Source organism: Seriola lalandi, unplaced genomic scaffold, assembly GCF_002814215.2.
Source record: "Seriola lalandi dorsalis isolate HSWRI2012SDOR001 ecotype SW California unplaced genomic scaffold, Sedor1 jcf7180002054294, whole genome shotgun sequence".
In the NCBI taxonomy this organism is placed as follows: Eukaryota; Metazoa; Chordata; class Actinopteri; order Carangiformes; family Carangidae; genus Seriola; species Seriola lalandi.
Window position 1 is genome coordinate 729519 of NW_019524847.1, and position 24457 is coordinate 753975.

At 39.5% G+C, this 24457-nt stretch overlaps 2 protein-coding genes across 3 annotated transcripts; one reads left to right on the top strand and one right to left on the bottom strand.

Annotated features, from left to right (window-relative positions):
• Positions 1–634: 634 nt before the first annotated feature.
• Positions 635–8303, bottom strand: LOC111654896 (flavin reductase (NADPH)-like). The gene is made up of 5 exons (XM_023406062.2): positions 8262–8303; positions 5145–5380; positions 3464–3665; positions 2613–2777; positions 635–2197 (listed from the first exon to the last, which is right to left on the bottom strand). The coding sequence occupies exons 2-5, from the start codon at positions 5277–5279 to the stop codon at positions 2040–2042; spliced, it is 660 nt and encodes a 219-aa protein (XP_023261830.1). The 5' UTR covers positions 5280–5380; positions 8262–8303; the 3' UTR covers positions 635–2039.
• A 1775-nt stretch (positions 8304–10078) lies between these two features.
• ppef2a (protein phosphatase with EF-hand domain 2a) lies at positions 10079–23416 on the top strand. Of its 2 annotated transcripts, XM_087173956.1 has the most exons (17): positions 10079–11287; positions 12217–12276; positions 12988–13115; positions 13217–13271; positions 13351–13526; positions 14234–14348; positions 14931–14977; positions 15569–15735; positions 15881–15917; positions 16548–16697; positions 16799–17143; positions 18275–18460; positions 18633–18775; positions 19903–20009; positions 21238–21404; positions 22126–22213; positions 23090–23416. In XM_087173956.1, the coding sequence occupies exons 2-17, from the start codon at positions 12225–12227 to the stop codon at positions 23341–23343; spliced, it is 2217 nt and encodes a 738-aa protein (XP_087030082.1). In that variant the 5' UTR covers positions 10079–11287; positions 12217–12224; the 3' UTR covers positions 23344–23416. The 2 variants fall into 2 exon arrangements, with proteins under 2 accessions (XP_087030082.1, XP_087030083.1); XM_087173957.1 differs by lacking the exons at positions 10079–11287; positions 12217–12276 and adding an exon at positions 12293–12395.
• Positions 23417–24457: the final 1041 nt, after the last annotated feature.

A 24457-nucleotide genomic window follows, 5' to 3' on the forward strand; every position in this document is an offset into this window, starting at 1 on the left:
AGTTTTTATTCCTGCTTTTAAAAAACTGGTGGAAACATAATATAATATCAGTCTGTAGAGGGGTAATGGACTTGAGTCTTGACCACTTTAATTAATTTCTACTCCTGCATGAAGCTCACTCTCACATCACCTCCTCACCTCAGTCAACAATTAACAAATACAAGGACAATATATCTCTATTTTCTCTCAACTGTTCATGTATTTGTAATCATGTTGCACTCCTAACCACACCCTGATCACTGGAATCAAATCCAGCCAGATGTTTTATCTTTCACAGATGATACCGCACAAACTGGATTTTACACCACTGCACAATTGTAAGTTTAAACTCATCAGTGCAGCAAACGTCTAGTGTGTGTGATTAAGTGTCCATTTGCTATTTAAAGACTGAAGAGTTCTGCAATGTTGAAATTTGGGATAAAAAATAAATAAATATCATAGGCAATAATTGGTATTTAAGATCTTATTCTGTGGATAAATCAGTCGATACAATTATTTAACTTTGGCTCAATAATTTTCCAGGATTTCTAAAAACTTCCAAAACCCTAAATAGACTGACTTGTTGTGTAAATTCCCATATACAATGCAGAAAAGTTCTCATTTTATACCTCCAGCACAAATGACCCTTCATCAGTTTCATAATTTATAGTAGTTTATTTCAAGGAACTGATACAGCACAGTTTTTTAATATAAAGTACTCCTGTGAATACACGGTGCAACATTTTCTCTGAAGGTCTGAATTCTTTCTGAGACATTCTTGAGGTAAATTCAGTTGCCTTTCACTTCCTGCTGCTAGATATGACACCACACTGACCTCGTGTGGCTGTAATCATGTCATACAACTACATCTTAGTTAAACAAGAGTAAATAAAAAGACACATAAGGCAGTTATACCATCTTATCCATTAGTAGACTGTCAAGGTCAGGAAGGCAGGAAGTGGACATTTCACACACATTTTGTTAAGGGCTCCAAATAAAGAAGAACACTCTTTCTTTCTTATCTCTAGAAGTATTTCACCATGAAGATTAGTTAGGATTTCTAAATCAGCATGAGTTATTGCCCATAACTGGAAAAGCAAAGTTAGATCTGAATAAAGAGACTTGAAGACATAATAAGCACTAAAATTGAGTTAATGATAGCCAACTTGCATAACCATAAAAAATAATACAGTTTTTGTCTTTCATAAAAGATAAAAACTCTATAACATACAAAAAGAATGAATGTGCTCTTGTATCTTATTTTTTTCTGGTTTGATCTGTGTTTGTGTGTCACTTAGTTAAACTATAAACTTATTTTTAGGTTTAGCTTCTTGTTTATATGTTGATTTATTGTATTTTATTTCTTTTTTTTCAATTCTCTAGTAGTAAAGTAAATAAACAACTTTAATGATAAGTTAATTTTGGCTTTGGTATTCATTTGGATTATTCCTGCTGTCACTCCAATACAGTAGAGGTGAAATTAGTTTTGTTCACTGCTGATTTAGAAACATCTTTTTTTAGAGGTGACGTCTTCGTCTGTATAATTCCCTGAACATGCAATCGTCAGTTTTCATAGGGGACCTGTTCTTTGATAACACTTCAGTTGTAAACACAACACTGACATATCAAGCTTAATTTCACATTGAGCAGTTTAGAGCTGAAGTGATTAGTCAATTAATTGATTAGTCAATTGACAGAAAATTAATCAGCAACTATTTTGATAATGATTAATCAGTTAAGTCCTTTTTCTAAATCAAAAATGCAAAAAAATTCTTTAAATGAATTTAAGCTTCTCAAATATGAGGATTTGCTGCTTCTCTTTGTGACGTGTAACATGACTAAATATTTTTTGTGTTTTGGTTTGATGTTTGGATAAAAACAAGGAGTCAGGAGACGTCACATTTAAAAGACAAAACGCAGCAGATTAGCTTTGATCACCAAAAACGTTAATTTACTTCTGTTGTATTAGGGTGGAGGTAAAAATATTTTCATGGCTCGATACTACTAGAGATGTGTGAGTAAATGTAGTTTTTATACTTATTTTTTTTTGTACTTCTTTCTCATTTGGTAGTGATGGCAACTCCCCTCTTGACCCAGGCGTTGCTGTTGAGCAGAGAGAGCATGAAGCGAGCCACATCTCCTCTTCCCACCGCGCTGCCTGCGGGGTTGCCACTGCCGTCGGGCACAAAGTATCCCTCGTGGGTCAGAAACTCTTGAGCTGTAAAGGTCACAAAGAAGGAAAGCGGCGTTAGAGGCATTACAGCAAAGTCATTTTTTAAATTTGGTCCTTCAGGTAACGGAAGGCACTAAGAGTTTCCTTGTATACATACTGAAACCTCATGGAAAGGATCTGTATTTACGAAAAATGAGGCCCATTCATTCTTATCACCATGACTTTAAGTAATGAGAACACGTGCTAATGAGCTTGAACCATGTCAAAATGAATCCTGAGGCACTGCACTCGTTAAACACTTCACTCAATGAAGCTAGTCTGTTCTTGGTTGTGTCACCCCGGCTTCAAACTGACTTCCTCCTGCTTGTTAAATGAATGCACCTCACAACTCACAACTCACAATTGAGTCTATTTACAGGTTTGTTTCTGCCCGTGTTGCCCGCTACCTGTCTGCTTTTACCTGAGGCCGGCAGGTTCTTGAGGCCTGGCGGGCGGACCACAGTCCAGCTGATGTCCCCGGTCTTCTGCAGAAACTGCTCCATCTCAAACATGTTGGTGAGGACGCTTCGGATCATCGGCAGCAGGAGGAAGCGGATGAGGTAAGACGACTGAGTTCCAGAGTTAGCTAACAATGTAAAAACGAAACACACAACTCAATGAAACTCTTTTTTTTTTTCTATTATTCTCTTAAATCACTAAAAAAATGTGAATTGAAGAAGAAACTTTTCATGCTGATAACAGTCCTTTAATGTGAAGACCACATGATGCTTGTCCTGTCCTCACAACTGTCTAAAACCCCAAAATATTAAATATACTGTTATATACGACAAAGAAAAATATCAAATTCTCTCATTTGAGAGGCTGGAACCAGACAAACATTACCATTCCTACAGCCATGCAGCTAGTGTGGCTGCAAAGCTACTAGAGATGAACGTGAAAGGTCAATCTTGGCCTTGGAAACAGTAGGTTGACTAAAGGTCCACTTACTAGCTCCTCTACTACTTTATTTTAATGTCTGACACCATATTAACGGCGATTTATATCTGAACACTCAACCAAAGGGAAATCCCTCACAGAAAATGAAGTGATATCAAAATTCAGCAATTAAAGCCTCAATGCAGAGCAACCAGAAGTACCAGTACAAACCAATGTTCACAAGTGATTTGAATTAAAAACAAAAACTTGACACGCTTCCTCTGGAGATTGTGGAAAGACATTTTGATATTTAACTGTAAGAACAATGAATTGTGGATTTTTTTTTTTCTAACAACAAAAAGGCCTTGAAGGCATCATCACGTGTGCTGGACTTACGCTCGGTGTACCAGGAGGTCATGGTGATGATCCTGTTTACCCGGGCGCCTCGCATGGCGCTGATCATAGCGTTCATGGACATGGTGTAGCCCGTCACCGCCGAGAAGAGGGAGGCCGGGAAGCCGAGGCAGGACATGATCACATCCTGTCCTTTGAAATGAGTCTTCAGACTGTCAGCTGAGAAAATATCAGCTTCCACCACCTGTAAGTAGACAAGGAAACATGAATAATTAATCCTGAGGAGAATTTTACTTGTATACATGCATACATACTGCCCCTATATATATATATATATATATATATAGGGGCAGCGCATTGTCATGAAATGCTTTTAAATGGTGAGATTACTCGGCTGCATTTTAAAGCTATGTGCACATGGATGCTTTTTAATTTAGAGATCTGTTTCCTTATTAATTAATTTTATTATTTTTATAACCAAGCCATTTAAATGCTTTTATTTTAGCACACAATTAAAATTTCTAAGTGATGTAAACATGCAGTTGATGTTACTGATGAACTGTTACTCAAAGGCTTTCCACATTTAAAGTCGTGCTAAAGGTCAAGGAAGTTCTTTTGCATGTTTTACTTCTTGTCAGTAAATCCTATGAAAAGACCAAAACCAACAATGTATTAGTTTGTCTTTAAATACTTTCTGACTTCTGGAGCCTGTCTGTGCCCCTCAGCCTCAAGCCCACTGGTTTCTACTTAAGACTAAATCAAGACTAAACAAGTCTTGTATCATGTCCTTGTTTCCAATTTTCCTTCAACATGTTGCAGGATTTCCACAAAGAAGATTTCTGTAACAATTACAAGCTGTTGCCGTTGTGTCGGGAACTACTTTCCTCCAGTTCCACAAATTAATACAAATATATACCACTTCCCAATACACTTTCTTGATGGAAAATACAAAGATTAAGTACCATACAACACAGAGGGATCTTATATCATAATATTTGTTTAGCACTTTAATACAAAACACATTTATTTTCTGACATTTCCAGAGAAAACTCTATGAATGTGGTCTTCATCAAATTATATCCAACATATCTGACGTTTATGTCACTGCTCTACTTTTCACTTCGAGTGTGGGCACTGTAGTTTTTTGGCAAATGTTACTGAAACTGAAGTAAATAGTGCATTTGAGGGGGACTATTTTCAGCTGCAGATTAATACACATTTTGTACTCTTGTGAGTATTTACAGAAGCGGGACGGTGTATGCGAGACTCATTCAAAATAAACTACAGTTCCCATGTTCATGGTAATTAAGGAACATGTCTCCCAGTGCAACAGTGTAGCTCACATTAGTGTTTTTAATAGTTGTTGGACAATGGAGCTGTATGGCACAGAGGAATAAGGTCTATCAGGGGATACTTGTTAACATAATTAATTGTTTTTTTGTTTTTTTTCATGTTTTTTGATTAAATAAAACCAGGCTTCTCTTTGCAGTGCTGCAGTTAAGTCCACATTGTTATCTGAACTGTTGTGTGCACAGAATCACACCAGAAACATAGAATACTTCAGGTTGTTCCTCATATACCCTCATTTGGAAACAAGACAACATTTACCATGTGACTTCACACTGACTGAACTTTGCACCCAGCATGCAGTGAGCAGCAGTAATGGCCTGTTAAAATCCTGCAGAACAACACAACACAATACACAGTGTCAGTGTTACATTACCTTGAGATTGTCATGATGCACGGCGAGCTTTCCCGGGTTCCTGACGATGGCTGTGACTGCGTGACCCTGCTGCAGCGCCTGGTTGACCAGGTACTGACCAGTCTGCCCAGTGGCTCCCAGCACAGCGATCTTCATCCTCACACTCTGACACACAGGGCTCAGTCACGGCTGAAGCTGATCAGCGGACGTGTTGAATGCTCTGACCTCTCAAACTTAACTGCAGGGAAGTTCCCTCCCTGTTTCACAAGTACAAGTGGAAAAAAAATGATTATCACGGTGCAAAAAAGAGTCTCTCTAAGAGATTTAGGTTAGTCATCTGACAAATTTTGAGTTTAAACGGCAGATAAATATTACACTGGATTCTTTTAGTCACTGATCAAACAGAAATACTTATATAAAAGAGGTCATGTCTATTAAATGTCAGAAAATAGAGAAAACCATTTTTTGGTCCAACAAGCCAATCTTCTCTTTTCAATAACATATGTGAATATACTCCAAATATGTCAATGATTGCACATGCTGCCTTTAGTCACTGGGATTGATTGGCACATGGGATGCGCAGTTTATCTGTAACTGGTCAAACATTTTGTTAAAATCATCAGCCCCATCTTTTAAATGCTAGTGTGTGGAAGAAGCTGTCAAGACTCTCCAGACTCAGCGGTAAGCAGGAGATATAACTTTGATTGAACCAGGCGAGCACAACAAACTGTGTGTCTTTGTTGGATCCAGACTGGGCCAAATGGATTATCTCTGCAGCATCAGAAAATGACGAGCTTGTTGGTCAGATGCTCGCTGAGGATACTAAGCGTCTAGTGACTCAAACTCAAATGATGTTGGTTAGAAATCATTCTGAGGATGTATTTCTTGGTAGCTGAGAGAGTGGCAGCTATGTTCAAGCTAGATGGATGGGTTGCTAAGAGAGATGAAGAAACCTCCCGTCTTAAATAATTTTATTTATCATCATGTATGTACTATATATATTTACCATGGGAAAGTGTGTCTTTTGAGTGGTACTGTATGCGAATGCCATATGTGTGCACCAGTTCAAAGAATGACATTTACAGCATTGGCTTGGATTTGAGACAAACCCCGTTTTTAAACAAAATACTTTTTGAAATATAAGAAATAGTGAATAAAACATAGAAGGCAAATATTCTATATTCAGCATCTTTTTAATGTTTAATGTATTTTGAAATTTAAAAACAATATTAAATAAACCTGTAAAAATGCTAGTACTGCATTCATATGTTAAATTGTTGTTTTTATCTAAGTTTACATTTAAAAGAAGTTACAACAAATCAGACACCAATTTTCTTTTTTAAATCTTCATCTTTTCTACAGTAGCTGTTTTCAACTAATTTCAACAACAACAAAAAAATGAATAAACTTAAAATTTTGCATCTCCTGGTTCCCACAGTTCTTGTCCATGAGTGTGCCAAATTTCAGGCTAATGAAGTACTAATGTTTTACGGTGCAATTTATATGCTGTGTACCCAGGTGTCCTTTTGTGTGCCAAATATTTCACCCTACGGTGAAATGTCCTTCACCGCAGGGATGTGTTCGCCAGGTGTCTGTCAGAAATAGTGTTTAGAGTTTCCTCCCAAAGTGCTTCATTTATGTCCCATCAGACCTTGTCTCACTGGCAAACTCCAAGCACACTGTTATATGCCTTTTACTCAAAGTGGTTTCCGTCTAGCCACTCTACGATAGAGGTCTGATTGATGGACTGCTGCTGAGATCATCGTCCTTCTGGCAGGTTCTCCCATCGCTTCTGTTTCTCAGTTTGGCCAGAGGGACATCTCTAGAAGAGTCCTGGCTCAACACTTCTGATTCAGTTATTGAGGCCACTGTGCTCCTGAGAAAACTCAAAGCTCTAGAAATGGGTTTATATCCTTGCTCTGATCTGTGTCTGACCACAGTTTTATCACAGAGGACAACGGAGAATTCCTTGGATTTCATGGCTCGGTTTGTGTCCTAACGTGCAGTGAGAATTGTGGAACCTTATATTCACAGGTTTGTGCTTTTCTAAACTATATCCGTGCAATTCAGTTTGCCATGGGTGGACCCCAGTTGAGTTCTAGACACATCTTAGGGATAATTAAAGCAAACAGGAAGTGCCTGAGCACTGTTTAGAGTGCCACAGCAAAGGGTCTGAAAACTTGACTGACATGTTTTCACTTTGTCATTGTGGGTTGCTGAATGTAGATTGAGGCCAAAAATATAAATTTCATCAATTTAAAATTAAATCTACGACACAATTAAGTGTGCAAAAAATGAAGGGGTCTTTTTTTAAAGCATTGTATGTGTCCAAACCTTTCAAAACAATATGAGGCAGTACTGTCCATTTGTAACTATTTACAATCATTTAAATCATCTTTTTGGCATGGCTGAAATTCAGTTTACAGTCCTCCTGTCATCTGCAGATCATGCCACTCCGTGAAGCAGAGACGATATGGGTTTATGGTATGGCCTAAGTTATGACCCAAGTTAATCTAGAAGTTGTATCAGGCAAAGATAGAAGAAGCCAAATTTCATAGAATAAAAGAAAACCTGTGATAAAAACAAAACATGAGGAATATATTTTGGCTACACAACCATCTGGTCTAATACAACACCCATGCTACAAACCTCCTTCATTAAACTTATAATGTTCATTTTTATTCAATTTGTTTTAGAGAGGTGTTGGTTCAACTGTATGATCATTTTGTGGTGCAGAGGTGTTTCTATAGGATCATTGATATTAATGGGGTGGACAAAATAATAGCAACACCTACAAATCAACAGCACCACAAACTGCAGCCTCCAAAACAAACATTTAGATGAATCTACACCTCTCTGAAACAGTTTCAACACAAGCTGCATTAGTTTTCGTGTATGTGACCTCTAAATCTAACCAAGCTGAATCCGTGTTTGTGTTTTCCATTGACTCCAACACGCCCCTTTGTTATCCAACAGGCGGAAGAACGTGCATATATAACCTGGCCTACAACATTTTACCACATTGCTCCAAAACATTACATTTTGCGTTAAGTGTTACACAGATAACAGAGAGGACAGCTCGTTATGACAGTTAAACGTTGCTGTAGTACTCTAACAAACCAGGATTAGACAACTCACCTCACGTTAGATACACGTCCAGTCAGTGGGGAGGCGTTCAAGAGCAACAGCGTTCAGGGGTGTTTTTAAAGCAACGATTTTCAAAAGTTTCACCTTTTTTTGTTTAAATTTGTGTTTTGATGACATCCCAAAAGTGTATATTTTAATGTGAAATTAGAATTTAACATGTTAACTAAAACATTAGCCACATGTAGGCTAACTGATGAGTCAGAAAATGTAATAATCATTTCAGGCGCTCATCAGTTAAAATACTCTGATCTGCTGGTTATAGCTATTTACTTCCTTTACATTTTTAATATCAAGTGTTTCATATAAAAATAGGTTTTCTGGCTATTTTATCTTATAAACAACACAAAGTCTTCAACTTTTACATCCCATTCATAGTTTTTACACAGTGACAGTTAAAGTTTCTTGAACGTTTCTGGCAGCTAGAGTGAATGACATTACACATGTCTCAGTTTGAGTTTTGCAAAAAATACAATAGGGTTTTATTATTTTTTTTTTTTTTACAAATCTTGTCAGGTACTGACTTGTAGGATAAAATCTGTAATAATTTATAGGAAAACCTCTTTTTAATTTCTTATATTAGTAAGAAATTAGAATAAATTGAACTGAATTATTGTTGTCATTGAACCCCTGAAAAGAGATATTTTTGCATAATGATATGAGTGGTGAGGTAACATAAAAACAGTCTTTTGGGGGTAATTAATTAATTACGATATCTGTCTTATTGTGAAAGTCTTGATCGGAAGTCGCTATGACGTTTTTTTCGGATGTTTGTTTGCTGCTATTCTTCACCCAAAGTGCTGCCTTTTGTTCACAAAGTCTGTCACACTTTTTGCCTAGTTCATATGTAACATTCGTTTGTTATTTATTTATGAGGTGTTATATTAAGCGTTTTGATTTGAAAGTTCAGTCGCTGCTAACTAGCTAGCCCCCGCTTGCCCCGCATCAGGTTGTTTCTCTACCGCGGGCGGACTGTACCTCCACCATCTTGGACTGCAGCTGGTGATACAGCTTCTTGTTCTGCTCAAGCAAAGAGCTGGTACATGTGCCTCGGCCTCCTACCTGTAAACAGCTGTCCAGGCGAGTAGCCTTTTCTGTCTCTCCAGTGGAGTGTTTCGGCTTCCGCCTTAAACAGTTCATCCCAGGTACATGCGTGTGTCTCATATGTTGTGATTAAGTATGTTGTGTATTATCATTTCATGCAAACACAAAATTCATTGTTGATTCAAAACTCTTTTCCTCAAGCTAGTGCCAAGTACTTCCAAGCTCCTGGCAACAGTGAGTTGTCTTCCCTCCCAGATACCGGGAGAGGCGCAGGCGATGGGGAAGAACACCTCCTGTCCTGGGAAGGAGAGTCTCCAGAGGTGAGATTCACTTCAGATATCACTGTTTCCTCTAATGAATATCAGATATATATTAACACACAGTCCTCTCTCTGATTATCTTTCAGTCGCCTTCTTGGACTGAACTCGGACCCTGCAAACTGACCGAGTGCCAGTCGCCTGTTGGAGGCTATTTGCAACCAGCTCTGCCACCGTCACCCAGTGGCCACGTGGTCCAGAGGGACCATGAGGATTCGATGGTCCCTCATCCTCAAGGACTACGTGGCCATTAGAGAGGCAGTGCTGGCCAGCCCGAGGGTGATGGCTCAGATCAACATCCAGCTCTTTGAATTGAATCGAAATGAGAACTCAGTGGTAAGAGTTTGTCATAAAATTGTGTTGGTGTGTTGTAATCTGTTCTGTGATTTATCTTTTAATGAAAGCTGGAAATACTAAAACAGTCTGTGTTTGTCTGTGTGTTCAGGTGCTGGCCAGACTCTCCTTTCAGCAAAGGGTCTGTCCTTGGTCCAGGTGGGACAAGGACAGCCCTTAAACTTCAATGTCCCGGAGGAGCAGCCTGGGCCCTCCAGCAGGGGTCTCCCCCTGCTCCTCCTCCTCCTCCTCCTCTTCTCCTCTTCTTCTTCCTCCAAACGATGAATAGACTGGCTCCTCATCCAGGGCTGTTGGTCCTTCCCTCGCTCCAGGGCCATTCCCCTCTTCTGTTCAGCCACCTCCTCTGCCTGGACTACTTTATGCTCCTCACGTGATGGTGATCTCACGTTTTTGTGAATGCAATATCTCAGGAACGCCCAGAGGGAATTTCATTACTTCTGGTACACTGTGACCTCTCAAAACACGTTTTCGGCCATAAGGATAAAATTAAGTGATAACATTTCATATTGAAATGTTCAAAGGTCAACTTCTGTAACTCAGGAAGGGAAGATTGAGACCATATTTCCTGCAACCTGGCTTACAACCAGAAACAAAACCACGAGGCGGCAATTGTAGTTGGGTTTACATTGATATAGAACGATATAACTTGTGTGTGTGGAGGGTTTTGTGCTTTTGTTTCAGCCTGGCCTCAACACAGTCTCAACTGAACAGACCTGTAACATCAGCCCAGTCTCCTCAGCTCATACTGCTGCACTGAAACACGGCGGTGCCCTCAGTTGGCTCAACATTATCGAAGATGTCATAAGAAAGTCAAGAATTCCTGTTGAACAATGTTGAATTGAATTGTGCTTCAGAAAGTCACTTGAGTTCACCAGCCTGGCCTGCTATCAAACACACTTCCAAAACCAGACACTGACCTGCCTATTTCGAATCATGTTTACTTCTGCACTTTGCAGACTTCCTATATAAAGACCAGTCTAGTCGCATCAAGTCATTAGCTCAAGTAATCCACTTGGGGCTTGGTGGCTTGATTATGCGATCACACCGAGTGACTAAAGACTAAACCAGCGTCAGCACAGATCGGGGGTAGCTGCACAGAGGGGATAGACTCACACATGAGGCCTCTGTGGTGAATCAATGGACGCTGCTGTCATTCATCTTCCTGACATCCTGCAGTTCTTGACCTGATCCGGGTGGACCGGTGGAGGATGAAACAGAGCAAATGGCTGTTTAAATACTCGCTGACACAAGGCACTGACAGCCAAACAACTTGGGAACTGGAGACTGGAAAGAGGAGGTGACCACGTAAGTAAACAGCTGATTTAAGTCTCTTAGGAGTGTTTTTTATTTATTATTTTTTTTAAGATTTCTACAGCAGGTAAATTAATCCTGTAAAACTCCAAAAGAGCAGGACATGTCATGAGTCTCAGTTTTTGTCCTTTTCTGAATTTGATTAGTTCAGAAGAAAGTGTGAAACATCTTAAAATGTTCCAGACTCGGTTTAAATAATTGTTTGAAGCACATGTTTATTTTAGTCCACTGCCTCATAGTAATATTTTCTTTTGAATGATTATCATTCACAGAATCTGATTGGATGATGTTAAATATCTTTCTATGTGATGAAAGTCTTCCATCTGTTCTTTTAAGTAGGTCAGAACCAGCAATGTGGAACAAGAAAGTTATGTGCAAACACAATTTAATGAGATCTGGTATGTTCAGACTTTTATTGGCTTTTGTAAACTATAAACAGTAATTTAGGCATCATTTATTTCCCCAAAACAACAAAGGGACATTTAAAAATGTTGTTTCCTCATTTGAATTATTTTAATTATTCCATTACATCAAAATAACCAGAGGTATTTCCTGCCTCCACGGCTATGTTGATTTCTCAACATAGCCTATGCCTTCGTAGAACTCGGGCAAAAACAGTCCTCTGCTCCAGGATTGAGGCCAATCGCAGCAGCCAGGAGTGAACTAGTAGATAACAAGATTAAAAGGTCATTAAAAGTCGAACCTCCTCCAGCCCCAGTTCTCCTGCTCGTGCTGAGCCACGCTCAACTTTCTGCTCTTTGTGAATGAAAGAGCCCAAAACCATGTGTGTGAATAAGTAGTGGATGTGTGCATAATTGAATTCAGTAGATCCAAGACTGAACTTATATTTAGGAGTTTTTTATGCCACATTTTCAGCTCGATTCTGTGTAGTGATTTTAAGGTTTGTGTGGTGTTTTGAACAGGAACAGTCATGGGATGTGGCGTCACAAAGTCCGACCAGTTCCACAAACAGTCTGGAAAAGGTAACTGTGATCCTGCAGACAGTTCAACAGAGACAGACAAATCTCCCTCTTACATGTGTTGTATTAATGTATCTGTATTTCCTCTTGTCTTTCTGTTCTGCTGCGTACAGCCGTCACAAGTAAGACACACCTATCTTACCTTGTCGTGATAAATTGTTGCCGCTCTAGAAAAAAGGGTTTTTTTCTTTCTCTGATGGAGGACATTTCACATTGTCATGGGGTGATCTGTCTAAACAGTCACTGATTTAGATAAACAAAGGTTGTAAGGTAAAATCTGCCATTTACAAGGGATGATCATTATTTATTTCCTTCCTTGTTTTGCCAGTAATGGTCTGTGACAGTTTCATCATCTCAGTGGGACAGTACAATACAGCAGAATATCACAGTATTTTTCCATTGTTAAAATAATAATACATAATATAATAATAATACACCAGATTTCACCTATGAATGTTCACGGGAGGAGTTATAGTTTGGTTGATTTAGCTTTTTTAATAAGAGTTTTCTTTGAATCATTCATTTACATAATAAAAATGATAGCATTATATGATTGAGTCATTCCAATATAATTCTACCGTAAGTCTTTTTGTCTACTGAGGAAAGCCATGCACAGCTTTAGTGAAACTGAAGATTTAGATGAACATGAAAACTGATCCACCTGCATCTCTGCAGTGTTTGATATGTTCTGGTCACTTGTTGTCTGTGCTTCAGCTCTGAAAGCTGCTGTCCTGATTCAGCGATGGTACCGTCAGTACGTGGCCCGCACAGAGATGAGACGGAGATACACCTGGCACATCTTCCAGTCCATCGAATACTCTGGAGAACAGGCTCAGATCAAGGTGACAAACTGCCAGAGACGATCTAGTGTAATTCTGTTCGTTTGCCATAGAGTGATAATAAAACTACAAGCTTAACGTTCTGATCTCTCTCCCCTGTGCAGCTTTATAATTTCCTCGGATACCTCATGGACAATTTCACACCGTCAAGCAATGAACGTAAGATTTCACATGTCAGCTGACAAACTGTATTGCTTGTGTGAAAGTGAATCTCTGAGTTCGAACCGTCGTCTTCCAGGAAATCTGATCTCGCACATCTTCAGAGAGAACGAGGTCTGTCGGGACGCAGAGTGGGAGAGGTACTTCTGCTACAAGAACATCGAGGTGCCAGAGATTTACTCGGGACCTCATCTCACCTTCCCTCTGACGGTGGAGCAGGCAGTCGGGCTGGTGGAGGCCTTCAGGAAGAAGAAAGTAGGTGCACACCAGTACAGTGCTTCTAACCAGCCTGAATCACGATACCTGGGCTCATATCCAGTGATTGTTGTGTCGCTGTGATGGGTAGAACTCACTTAAAAACATCAGGCACAGCAGGTTTAGATGCGAGTGATCCACCTTTCTGTATATCATGGGGCAAAAATAACATAATGACATATTTTAAATTATAGATACTGGAGGCAGACACTAATTTGTCAATCATGATTTGTGTTGTGTACTTGTCCTGCACCGTCTGCAATACAAATATCAGACACCCTCAGTGCAGCAGTGCTTTTTTTTTAAATAAAGGTTGACATCTTGTTAAGCTGCTGTTACAATTCAGCTCTTACACTGTTGGCCAAAGAAGCCAAAGGAGAAAAAACTCAGACTTTTCTGTATAAAACTGACCTTTGAAGTCGTGTGTAAGGGCTTAAGGTGTGTGAGGTGTCTCCTCAACAAGGTGTTTTTTGGGGGGGGTTTTTTGGTGTTTAGTAGCATTTCTAAAAAACAAATTACCTTCATCTTGGAGATTGGAGAAATGAAAAGCAAGTTCTTTTTCAAGATCTGAGCAAGCACCCAGGACAAAAAGCTTGCATGCATAAATCACAACATCACAGCAGTGGTCAAACACTGCGGGTTGATGTATGTCCACGTGTTTGTCTCTGCACCTGAAATCCTCCTCTAACAAGTCTCTCTGCCAGTAGCAGCTGCACTCGCGCTACGTCCTGCAGCTCCTGCTAGAGACATGGAAACGGCTCCGGATGTTGCCAAATATCAACCGCATCTCCACCTGCCACAGCAAAGAAATCACTATTTGTGGTGAGCTGAAAGAAATCCTTGATTTTTTTGATTGATTGATTTCTGCCTTTAATTGATAGGGACAGTAAAGAGGTGGTTGGAAATGAGGGGACAATATGCAACAAATGCTTTCAGCCAATTTTTAACTGTGAACACTGCGATTACATGGTCAGCGTCTTAAACACTTAAAACCATTAGTCATTGATGGATAATTAATCAGCATAATGATCAATTTATAACATTTTCAGCAAAATGCCTAAAATTTTCTGGTTACAGCTTCAAAGTTTTGAATATTTGCTCGTTTTTTAAAATCACCCATATTCAATTGAATCCTTTTGGGTTTTGACGTGTTCTCTGTTTTATAAACCAAAGATTATTAGACATTAAAAATCTGATGTTTTATACCTAAGAGAAATGGGTAAATCTCATTGTTTATATAATAAAATTAATGTAATTTGTTGCTATTTACACCCTCTCCATCCCAACAGGTGTTTTTGTTTAAGCACTTCCAGACAGAAATGTCAACAGTTTCTCATCATTGATTTATTGTAATTATTTATTTATTTTTTTTTTTTTTTTTTACATATGTTCGCTTCATTACAGGTGACTTGCATGGCCAGCTGGAGGACCTGCTGCTGATCTTCTACAAGGTCGGGACCTCATCTTCTGAAATCTTAAAATTTCACTACTGTTGAAATAATCCTGACTCGGAGCCACAACCATAGATTTATTTCTTTAGCTAGTTGTGTTATTTTTTTGACATTGTTAAAATCATCTGAAATTATTATTTCAATGAAAAACCTTTTCTCCAGCAGAGCTCTAAAATATATCACAAGCTAACCAGGGCTGCAACTGTTGATCAATTAATTAATTCACCGTTTTCTTAGTCCATGAAATGTTGAAAAAGTTCTGAAAGCCCATGTTTGTTTTGTCCAACGAGTCCAAAAACTCAAAACATATTCCACCAGCAAATTCTTACATTTAGGAACAATCAACTTTTAATCAAAATTGTTGCTGATTAATAATGTGTAAATCAACTGATCGATAAATCACATAATTGTTTCCCTTCTAAACTTGAGTTTTTGGCTGCAACATGCTGCATTTTCTTCCCAATCAGGGAGTGAAACAGGATCTGTAATCCTTTGTTTTCTCTCTCTGTGCTGCAGCCGATCATTTGTTTACATGTAGATTACAGAATGACCCTTTAACGCAGCGTTACTCTGCTGTTATTTCCGTTACAGAATGGCATGCCGTCATTGGAGAAGCCCTACGTGTTTAATGGAGACTTTGTGGACCGAGGGAAAGACTCCATTGAGATACTCCTCATCCTATTTTCATTCCTGCTCGTCTATCCGAGCGACGTCTACCTCAACAGGGGAAACCACGAGGATCACATAGTCAACCTAAGGTAAAATAAATATATCTACCTGTGGGACAGTGAAGCCTTGAGTCTCATTTGTCAACAGACTGCTTGTCCTCCCATAATTAATTCATCTGGTATAATTAAATCGTCATTTTCTAACTTGCATCTTCTGTTTCTTTGGCTGGTTTAGATACGGCTTCACAAAGGAGGTGTTGACTAAATACAAGGTAAGTTCATATCATGTAACCCTGCAAACCTAAATACCTCCATTTGTTTAAAGCTTGGTGTAAACGCCTCATTATTCCTTATCAAACTAGTTCTTGGAGCCAAAATGTGTCCTTATCCCTACTATCTTTGGAGCAGTGGATTAAAATGGTTTCAATCACCTTTGCCTACACATTCCCGCTAAAGCCTGATATAGGCCGACTTACTTTCCAATACAATACAAGTCACTCCTGCTTGCAGCTAAGAGGATTTGAGGTCATTATACCTGTTGACTGCAGGACATCTGACTCTGTTCATGGCTTCTCATGAGTCAGGGAGGGGTGGTCCAGAGACGACCTCAGATGTCCCAAATGTTTAAAGATTTACTGTCTTTACTGACAAGTTTGAATTCCTGTAAACTTTCAGCACTAGTTGTATTAAAAATTGGGTTTTATAGACATTTACCAGGCAGCACATCCACAATCTGAAACAGCATCTTTATACCAGAGACAAAATTCATAAAAACATCCAGAAAATGGGACAAAAATGTGTCTTAAGACTCATGGAAGACAACAAAAGAAAACGTTAAATGACAACAAACAAGAAAAGGAAGAGGATGAATGAGGTCATCTTCTGTTTGCGTTTCTCTTCAGATGCATGGCAAACGGATTCTGAAGCTGCTGCAGAAGATTTTCAGCTGGTTGCCGCTAGCGACGGTGATCGACCAGAAGGTGCTGATTCTCCACGGAGGGATCTCCGACACCACAGACCTCAGCGTCCTCACCAGATTAGACAGACACAATGTGAGGAGACAGCACGTGAAGCTGTGAACCTGCATCAATCACAGATGCACCTACATTCATTTCAAGTCCCTGAAATCTGTGCTCTTCTCGGTTCTTCCCAGTATGTTTCAGCGCTGAGGCCTCCAAAGAAGAAGCACGTGACCTCAGTGGGGACGTCCATCGACTTGGACATAGACGAGGACATCTGGTCGACCAACAGGATCTTAGAGCGTCGGGCCTCCCTCACGTATCCCAAACCTCTGGGAGGCCGCGACAGCTTCCAGAACCGCTCGTTGCAGGACTTCTCCGACCGGCTCAAGGTGAATGGGGTGGAGGACGAGCTGGAGATCCGCAGGAAGAAACAGTCTGTTTTCAACTCGGCGACCAGCAGATCAGAAAAAGACATAACTGTGTCTGTTACGTCTGACTCTAGCAACAGTGAAAACCCCAAGGATGAATGGAAACAGGTGATGAATGAATATTGAGCAGAGGTGTGTGCTCAGATACTGAGACAGATTCCTGTCCCAGTTAATCCCATTGAATGTATTTGTTGAAAAATCAACTGATCCCACATTTCTGAAAGTATCACATTAGTGCTGCCGAAAATTAGGAGTCTCATTCTTTGCATGATCCTTGCTTCAATACTGTAAATGATAGACCTTATTTAATATAAGTGCCTTCAAAGGCTTTTAAGTGAATAAATGGAGCAAGTTAAGCAAAAATAAATGGTATTAAAACACAACAGAGCTTCAAGAAAGAAACAAATATGCATATTCAGAAAATTTTAAAAAATCTGAATATGAAAATACACAGACGGAAGAGAAATCAAATCATTAAAGCGTTAAAGTGTCCCACATGAGATATGTGGTTAGTGACGTTCATTGCAGAAAATTGTTCAGAGGTCAGAGGTCATGGCCTTTGTGCTTTGGATCTGTCCCAGTGGACTGAATCAGTCACAACGTGATAAATGCTCCATCAGTAATCACCACTCACCTCGGAGCAAGAGCTGCAGATTGTTGCCTGCGTGGGCCGTAACATGCTGTAATCCACCGCATCATTAATCCCTCTGCCCTGAGCCCAATCTGCTTTTTCCAACTGGCCGTCATCACCTTAAGCACAGGCTGTAAAAGTCAGTGGTCTCAGCTGGCTCTGGTACTTGGTGACGGTTCAGCTCCAAACATGCTCAGTCACCGTAAATGACTGAAGATAACACAGACTGTAAACTGTCTTAAATGTAAAATGATGCTTTCAGGTGACTGTGCGTTAAACCACTGTAAACACAAATAATAAATAAGTAAATCCTGAAAAACACTTAATATTTTACATTCCATAATAATAAGACATTATTTTAGGAAATTAAAAGCTTGAATTACAGAATTACAGGTTATCTAAATTTATTTCGGTCTTCAAAAAACAAACAGACATACAAACTTATGGTCTAATGTACGTCCCGAGCAGCAATTTATACTGATTTATACTGTGTTCAAATGTGACTGATTGCTTTGGTCAAATGACTAAAATCCAAATAATCTATTAACCGGATTCAGTGGTTTTTAAAAATGAAAAATCTCCCTCCTGTTGCTACCGTGTGCCTCCAGATCCTGGACCTGCTGTGGAGCGACCCGACTAGCCAGAACGGCTGCATGCCCAACGAAGTGCGGGGCGGAGGCTGCTACTGGGGCCCCGACGTCACCGAGGACTTCCTGAACAAACACAATCTGCAGCTCATCATCCGCTCCCACGAGTGCAAACAGGACGGTTATGAGTTTTGTCACAACCGTAAGGTGAGCTCAGACACTGGCGGCCCACACAGAGACTGACGATAATCCCACAGATCAATAGATCACCGATATGGTTGCAGATGTGTTTCAGCCTGTCCCTAAATATTTCAAGTCTGAGGGAGCTGTTTAAAATGCTCTAAAATATTAAACCTTTCCTTCATTTCACTTACTGTAGGTCCTCACTCTGTTCTCTGCCTCCAATTACTACGATGTGGGAAGCAACAGGGGCGCCTACGTGAAGCTGGGTCCAGACCTCGTGCCTTATATGATTCAGTACCAGGCCAGCAGCATGACCAGAGAGCTCACTGTGAGACAAAGGTACAAAAACCTACAAGAAAACATTCATCCCAACGATGTGGATCGTTGGTTTGGATTTATAAAATAACCCACACAAAATAGAAAAACAACAGATTCAAAGCAACATCCAAATTTTAGCAGCAAGACTCAATGTCTTAAGGATTTAGATCCAAAAGATCTTTGAGTTTTGATCATGCTTAGTATTAGTGCCTTTGTTAGTAAGATAAACTTACTTAACTTTAAGATTTAGTTAAGTAACCCACTTATGTAGGTTACTGAGGTCTGGCCTTTTATGTGAACTACAGGTGATGTTACACAAGTTACAAGCTACAACTATTTTACCTGTTGATTATTTTATAATTTTTTCAGTTAGTGGCTCAGTCTATAACATAATAGTGAAACATACTATGACAGTGGTTATACTTTCCCAGAGCTGAAGGTGGCAGCTTTAAGTTGCTAATTTTCTCCAAAACACAGTTTTAAAAAAAACAAAAAACTGCCATGAACAGAACAAAATAGAGAAAATTAGCAAATCCATGCATTTTTGGAAATGTGTGTATTCGCTTTCTTACCCAGAGTTGTAAGAGAAGACTGATACAACTCTCATGTTTGTCCTTAGTTTAAAGAGCAGGAAAAAGGGGAAACTTGTTTTTTTTACCTTTGGGGAGAGCCTGTCTTTGTGCTAAGCTAAGCTAACTATCTGCTGGCTGTAGCTAAGAGTGGTATTGATCTTCTCATCTAGCCCTCAGCCAGAAAGTGAATCAGAGATTTTCCCAAAATTTTGAACTATTCCCTTAATCGATGAATTGATCATTAAAATTGTTGCGACATTAACTTTCTGGCATTCTTATAATTTCAGTGAAACGTTCCTCAAGTATGAAACAAACATGTGTACACAGCATATTACATTATGAGTGTACATGACTATAATGAATTATTTTCCTACTTTTGCAGCTGTAGCAAATTCCACCACATAAAGTTTGGTTTATTCTATTTTAATTGATTTTAATTTAATTTCTGTTGTTTTTTAATCTTCTAATGAATTTCTTCACCTTTATGCAAATTAACATTTTCAATGTGCCTTTAATGCTGTTAATGATCTGTTGTTGTTGTTGTTGTTGTTAACTGTGTTTTTATCTGGTCTGCAGTGTTGGGCGAACCGAGCGCTCAGCCCTCAAAGTCCTGCGGGAGCAGCTGTTTTCGCACAGGTCTGACCTCATCTGTGCCTTCAAAAAGATAGACAGCAACAACACAGGTGTGTACTGTGTGTTTTGTAAACCAGTTCAATCCTCGGTGGATCAGGTGTTATTTAATTTCATTACAAACCTCACATGTACGTCCCTTTTTCCATGTGGTTCTCACAGGACGATGTCTGGATGGGGAGAAATATGAGCTCACACCTTTGTGCTTTGTGTTTTGTGAGGAGCATCATAATCCCCCATTCAGGAAAAAAACAACGTGGACAGAACATTTGATAGTTTCACAGAAACCTCAGCTGAATCGGTTGTTGTTGTTCACTGATTTATTTTTATTCAGCCAACATCCTTGTTTTTCAAGTAAATAAGGAAGTATTTAATTTTGTCATAATTTACTTACAAATTAACTCCAAAAACAATGTGTTTGGGAAATCTGTTTGAAAGTTCATGCTTGATTTTGGAAATAGTCATTTGACAAAAACTCAAAGTCCACTAATCAAATTTTTCAGGACCTTTCTCACATATCTCATGGTCTTCATCAGCAGTCTCCTTGTGTGTGAGGCATGACTTCACCTTCAGCAGGTAGTTTTCAAGATGCAAAGCTACAGCAGTATTGAGAACAAGTTTGTTATTGATTACATATCTTATACTTTATAATATATTATATAATAAAGTTAAACTCAATGTTTGCAATGAGACGTGTCTAAAAACACTACTTTACAAAACTTTGTAAAAAAGTTTGTTTTTTTTGTCATAGAAAAGTTTTAAACTTGTTCATCTTGTAACAGCATTAACGTTAAAGGTAACGTTATAGAGGTTCAATATTTGAAATCAGTATCAGTTTCTACTCTTTGTTTTTACATAAACACACAAACTCAAACATATCGCTGACATTTCTTTACAGCAATTTGTTGTTGTTTATTAGCTGACATCTGTGCCGATGTCAATGAATCTGTGATAAGCTAATAGTGGCTGATAATTTCAGCCTGGACAATGTGCAGGTCAGGCTCTACTTTGGATGCTTGTAGAGTTGGTTTCTGGAGAGTTCATTGCCCTGTGGTGGGATGGGTCTGTGTGGGGAACCCATGCCTCCAAAAGAGTAAAACAATCCAACAACCATCCAACGATGAATGGAAATGTGGCTGAAATCCGATGTTTTATCAGAAATCAAACATTGGATAAAATCGGTGAAATCAGCCACCCTCAAATTTGACTGGTGGACCAGATTACTAAAGTTTCTCCTCATGAGAAAACTGTTTTGACTTCCTCTCTTTCCACTGCTGTCAGGTCGCTTGTCTCCTAATGACTGGGCCACTGCAGTGGAGAGTGTGATGCACCTCTGTCTGCCCTGGAGGATGCTGCGCTGTCAGCTGGTCACCAGCAGGACCAGTGATGGGATGATAGACTACTACGACTGGTTCAACGAGCTCGCCATCGCAGGACCCAACACAGATGTAAGTGTTGAAGTACATCGATGAGAAAAGCTTTTTTTGTTTGTTTGTTTTTGAAAAACAGAGAAAAGACAAGAATAACATTTTGTTTCCCTCATCTCCTCAAAAACTCATGAGAGACACAAAAAAAAAACAACACGAGGAAGAAAAGTAATTAAATAAATTACTGAAAATGGGCAGTAAAGTACAGATCAGACACTATTCATACTAGTGAAAGCCACGTTTTTTACAGTGAATATTGTAAGAGATTTTGTTAAGAGGGATTTATGTGAGATTGTAGATGACCAAAAGTCAGAATGAGTGTACAAGAGACTAAACCAAAGTTACAGAGACATGGCAGAAATTTACGTTGCAATGTTTTTGCCTCACCTTTCTTTCTTTCTTTTTTTGGGTGAGAAAAAAAGGGTCTGTAGTAGCACTTTGGAGCCATAGTCATAAGCCTGAACCAGTTCTGTGTCAACAGTGGTTACAGTGATATGTGGATCCTGAAATACTTGAAACGGAAAGAATCAGGAGACTTGGAGCATTCGAACAATGTATAATAAGTCAAGGTTGTGTGAAGACTGACTCTAGTACTGACCAAAACAGTGACAGTGCTTCCAAGGCCAAAGTGCCATTTGGGTGGACTGGTGTATTTTAAAGGGTTAAATGATGTTCACATGAAAATAAAAACTCTCAGTCCAAATTTTTCTGACTTGGTGTTTCATCTTTTCTCCTCTCGCAGCACATCGATCAGAGTCTGCTGGAGACTTTGTATCGCCACCGCTCCACCTTGGAGACCATCTTCAGAATCGTAGACACAGACAACTCAGGTAAAGTCATTTATTCATCACTGGAACAAGTCACATGTAAACATCTGCACACACCACTGGCTCTTTCCCTTTTTAATGAATGGCATATTTTCTTCCTCTCACTCTACCTTGTGTTCTGGGTCCTTTTCTGTTATTTGTTGGTGTATTTTTCTTAGCAACAAAACACGAGTGACTTGACGTTAGGTCAAATTTCAAATCTCTTCAACAAATTAAGAATAAAAATAACTAATAAAAAAGCAAGCAATGATTTGATTTTTGATAAGCTCTTAATAAGATGTAGGTTGTTATTCTGTACCTGTGCAGAGATGCATTAATCTCAATGCAATAAATCCACAATCGGAAAGAAAGATGCCTTCTGATTAACAACTTGATGACACTACTGCACTGACTCGCATACACAATCTAATGATGTCTGGTTCACAGTAAAGTGTGTCAGGGCCTCGTAAAGTGTGTGTTGTGTCCAGATTGAGATGTCTACTGAGTTCAGCCTCCGTTAATCCACAGTAGTGTGCCAAAGAGGCCGCAGCAGGTTACGGCCCCCTGAATCCTCCCAGTTAAGACCAGGATTAACCCACTGATCTACTGGTCTCTCCATCCCTCACTTCTGATCACACACACACACACACAGTGACACACACACACACACAGTGACATACACACAGTGACATACACACAGTGACATACACACAGTGACACACACACAACACACACAGTGACACACACACACACACACACAACACACACACACACACACACACACACACACACACAGTGACACACTTTTTCTTTATCAGAATCTGCCTCCACTTTTTCCATCCCTTCCCTTCATTCCAGCTACAGCCTCCTAACCTTCAACCTCCTCCTCCTCCTCCTCAGGCTTCATCACCATGGAGGACTTCCGGCAGACCTGGAAGCTGCTGAGCGTCTACCTAAAGATGGAGATCACGGACGAGGCCATCTACGACCTGGCCGTGACCATCGACAGCAACCAGGACGGCAGCATTGACATCGACGAGTTCATGGAGGCCTTCCGCCTCACGGACAAGAAAAGCCGCCTAGAGCGAGGACGCAGCATGTTCATGGGCACGGCCACCGACCTCACCAAGCTGGAGGGGGACCCCAACATTTGAGCAGAGAGCAGGAGCAAAGATTGAAAACAGAGAGCGACCTCAGCTTGGACTCCTCGCCGGCCAGGGAGGGGAGGGGAAGGGAGGGGAGGGGAGGGGAAGGGAGGAGAAGGGAGGGGAGGGGAGGTGCAGCTGATGAAAGCTGCTTAAATGACGCACATAAAGACGTGGGATGCGGCTGAGCAACAGCCGTGTGGCTCGCATGGGATTAGGAGAAGGTTAGAGTTCATGGTGTTTCACAGCCAATGTTGATTTCACTTTTTGAAGCAGTTTTATCCACAGAGGAAATGTGGGTGAAACACATCTGCATGAACAAGAATTTAGTCTCTTTTGTTAAGTTAGAATAGTTAAAACTGTAAAATACACAAACAGAAACAAAAGGCATCATATTCATTTAGATACTGTGATCAGTTATTATGTGGATTTTTGCATTTTATATCCATATTTATCATTATTTTGAGCAACAGAAAATGTTTTGACTTTGAAAAGTAGAGTAATACCTGCACACTGACTCCAGATGTTTTAAAACTGACAACTTTTTCGATTCTTGACTTTTTTTCTTTCTTTTTTTTTGGTGGCAGGCCAACTGATTTCTCAAATAATTGTTTCAACTCATAAACATCTTATTAATATTCTTTCTGTTTACATTCAAGTTATCACTGTTAGTATGGAAAGCTGGTGACAAAGAAGCTATACCAAACATTTACCTCAATTTACAAAATCTAAATTTACAAGGAACACTTTATTTTTGTATTCACCATTTATTCCTCTTGGTGTAATAGTCTGAAGTGTAAAGATGTTTAATGTGTCTCTCTGACACTGTATCTCAGGAAGGGCACTGGGTATTTTGCCTCTTTGAAATAACACAATGCAATACTCATGTGTTTGACTCCTCTACTCTCAGTGAGTCAGTGTGCAGATGATCCTATGTTCATAGATGCTGATGTCCAACAGCCTTGCATTTACATGTGATGTTTGTAGAGCTATATAAAGTATAGCTACACTCTGTCTAAGCACTTTTGTAGGTACAAGGAACAGAAACAAAATATAAATGATGAACAACAAATGATTGTGCAGCTCATCATGAGCACTACATATTTGCAACTAAATGTTACTG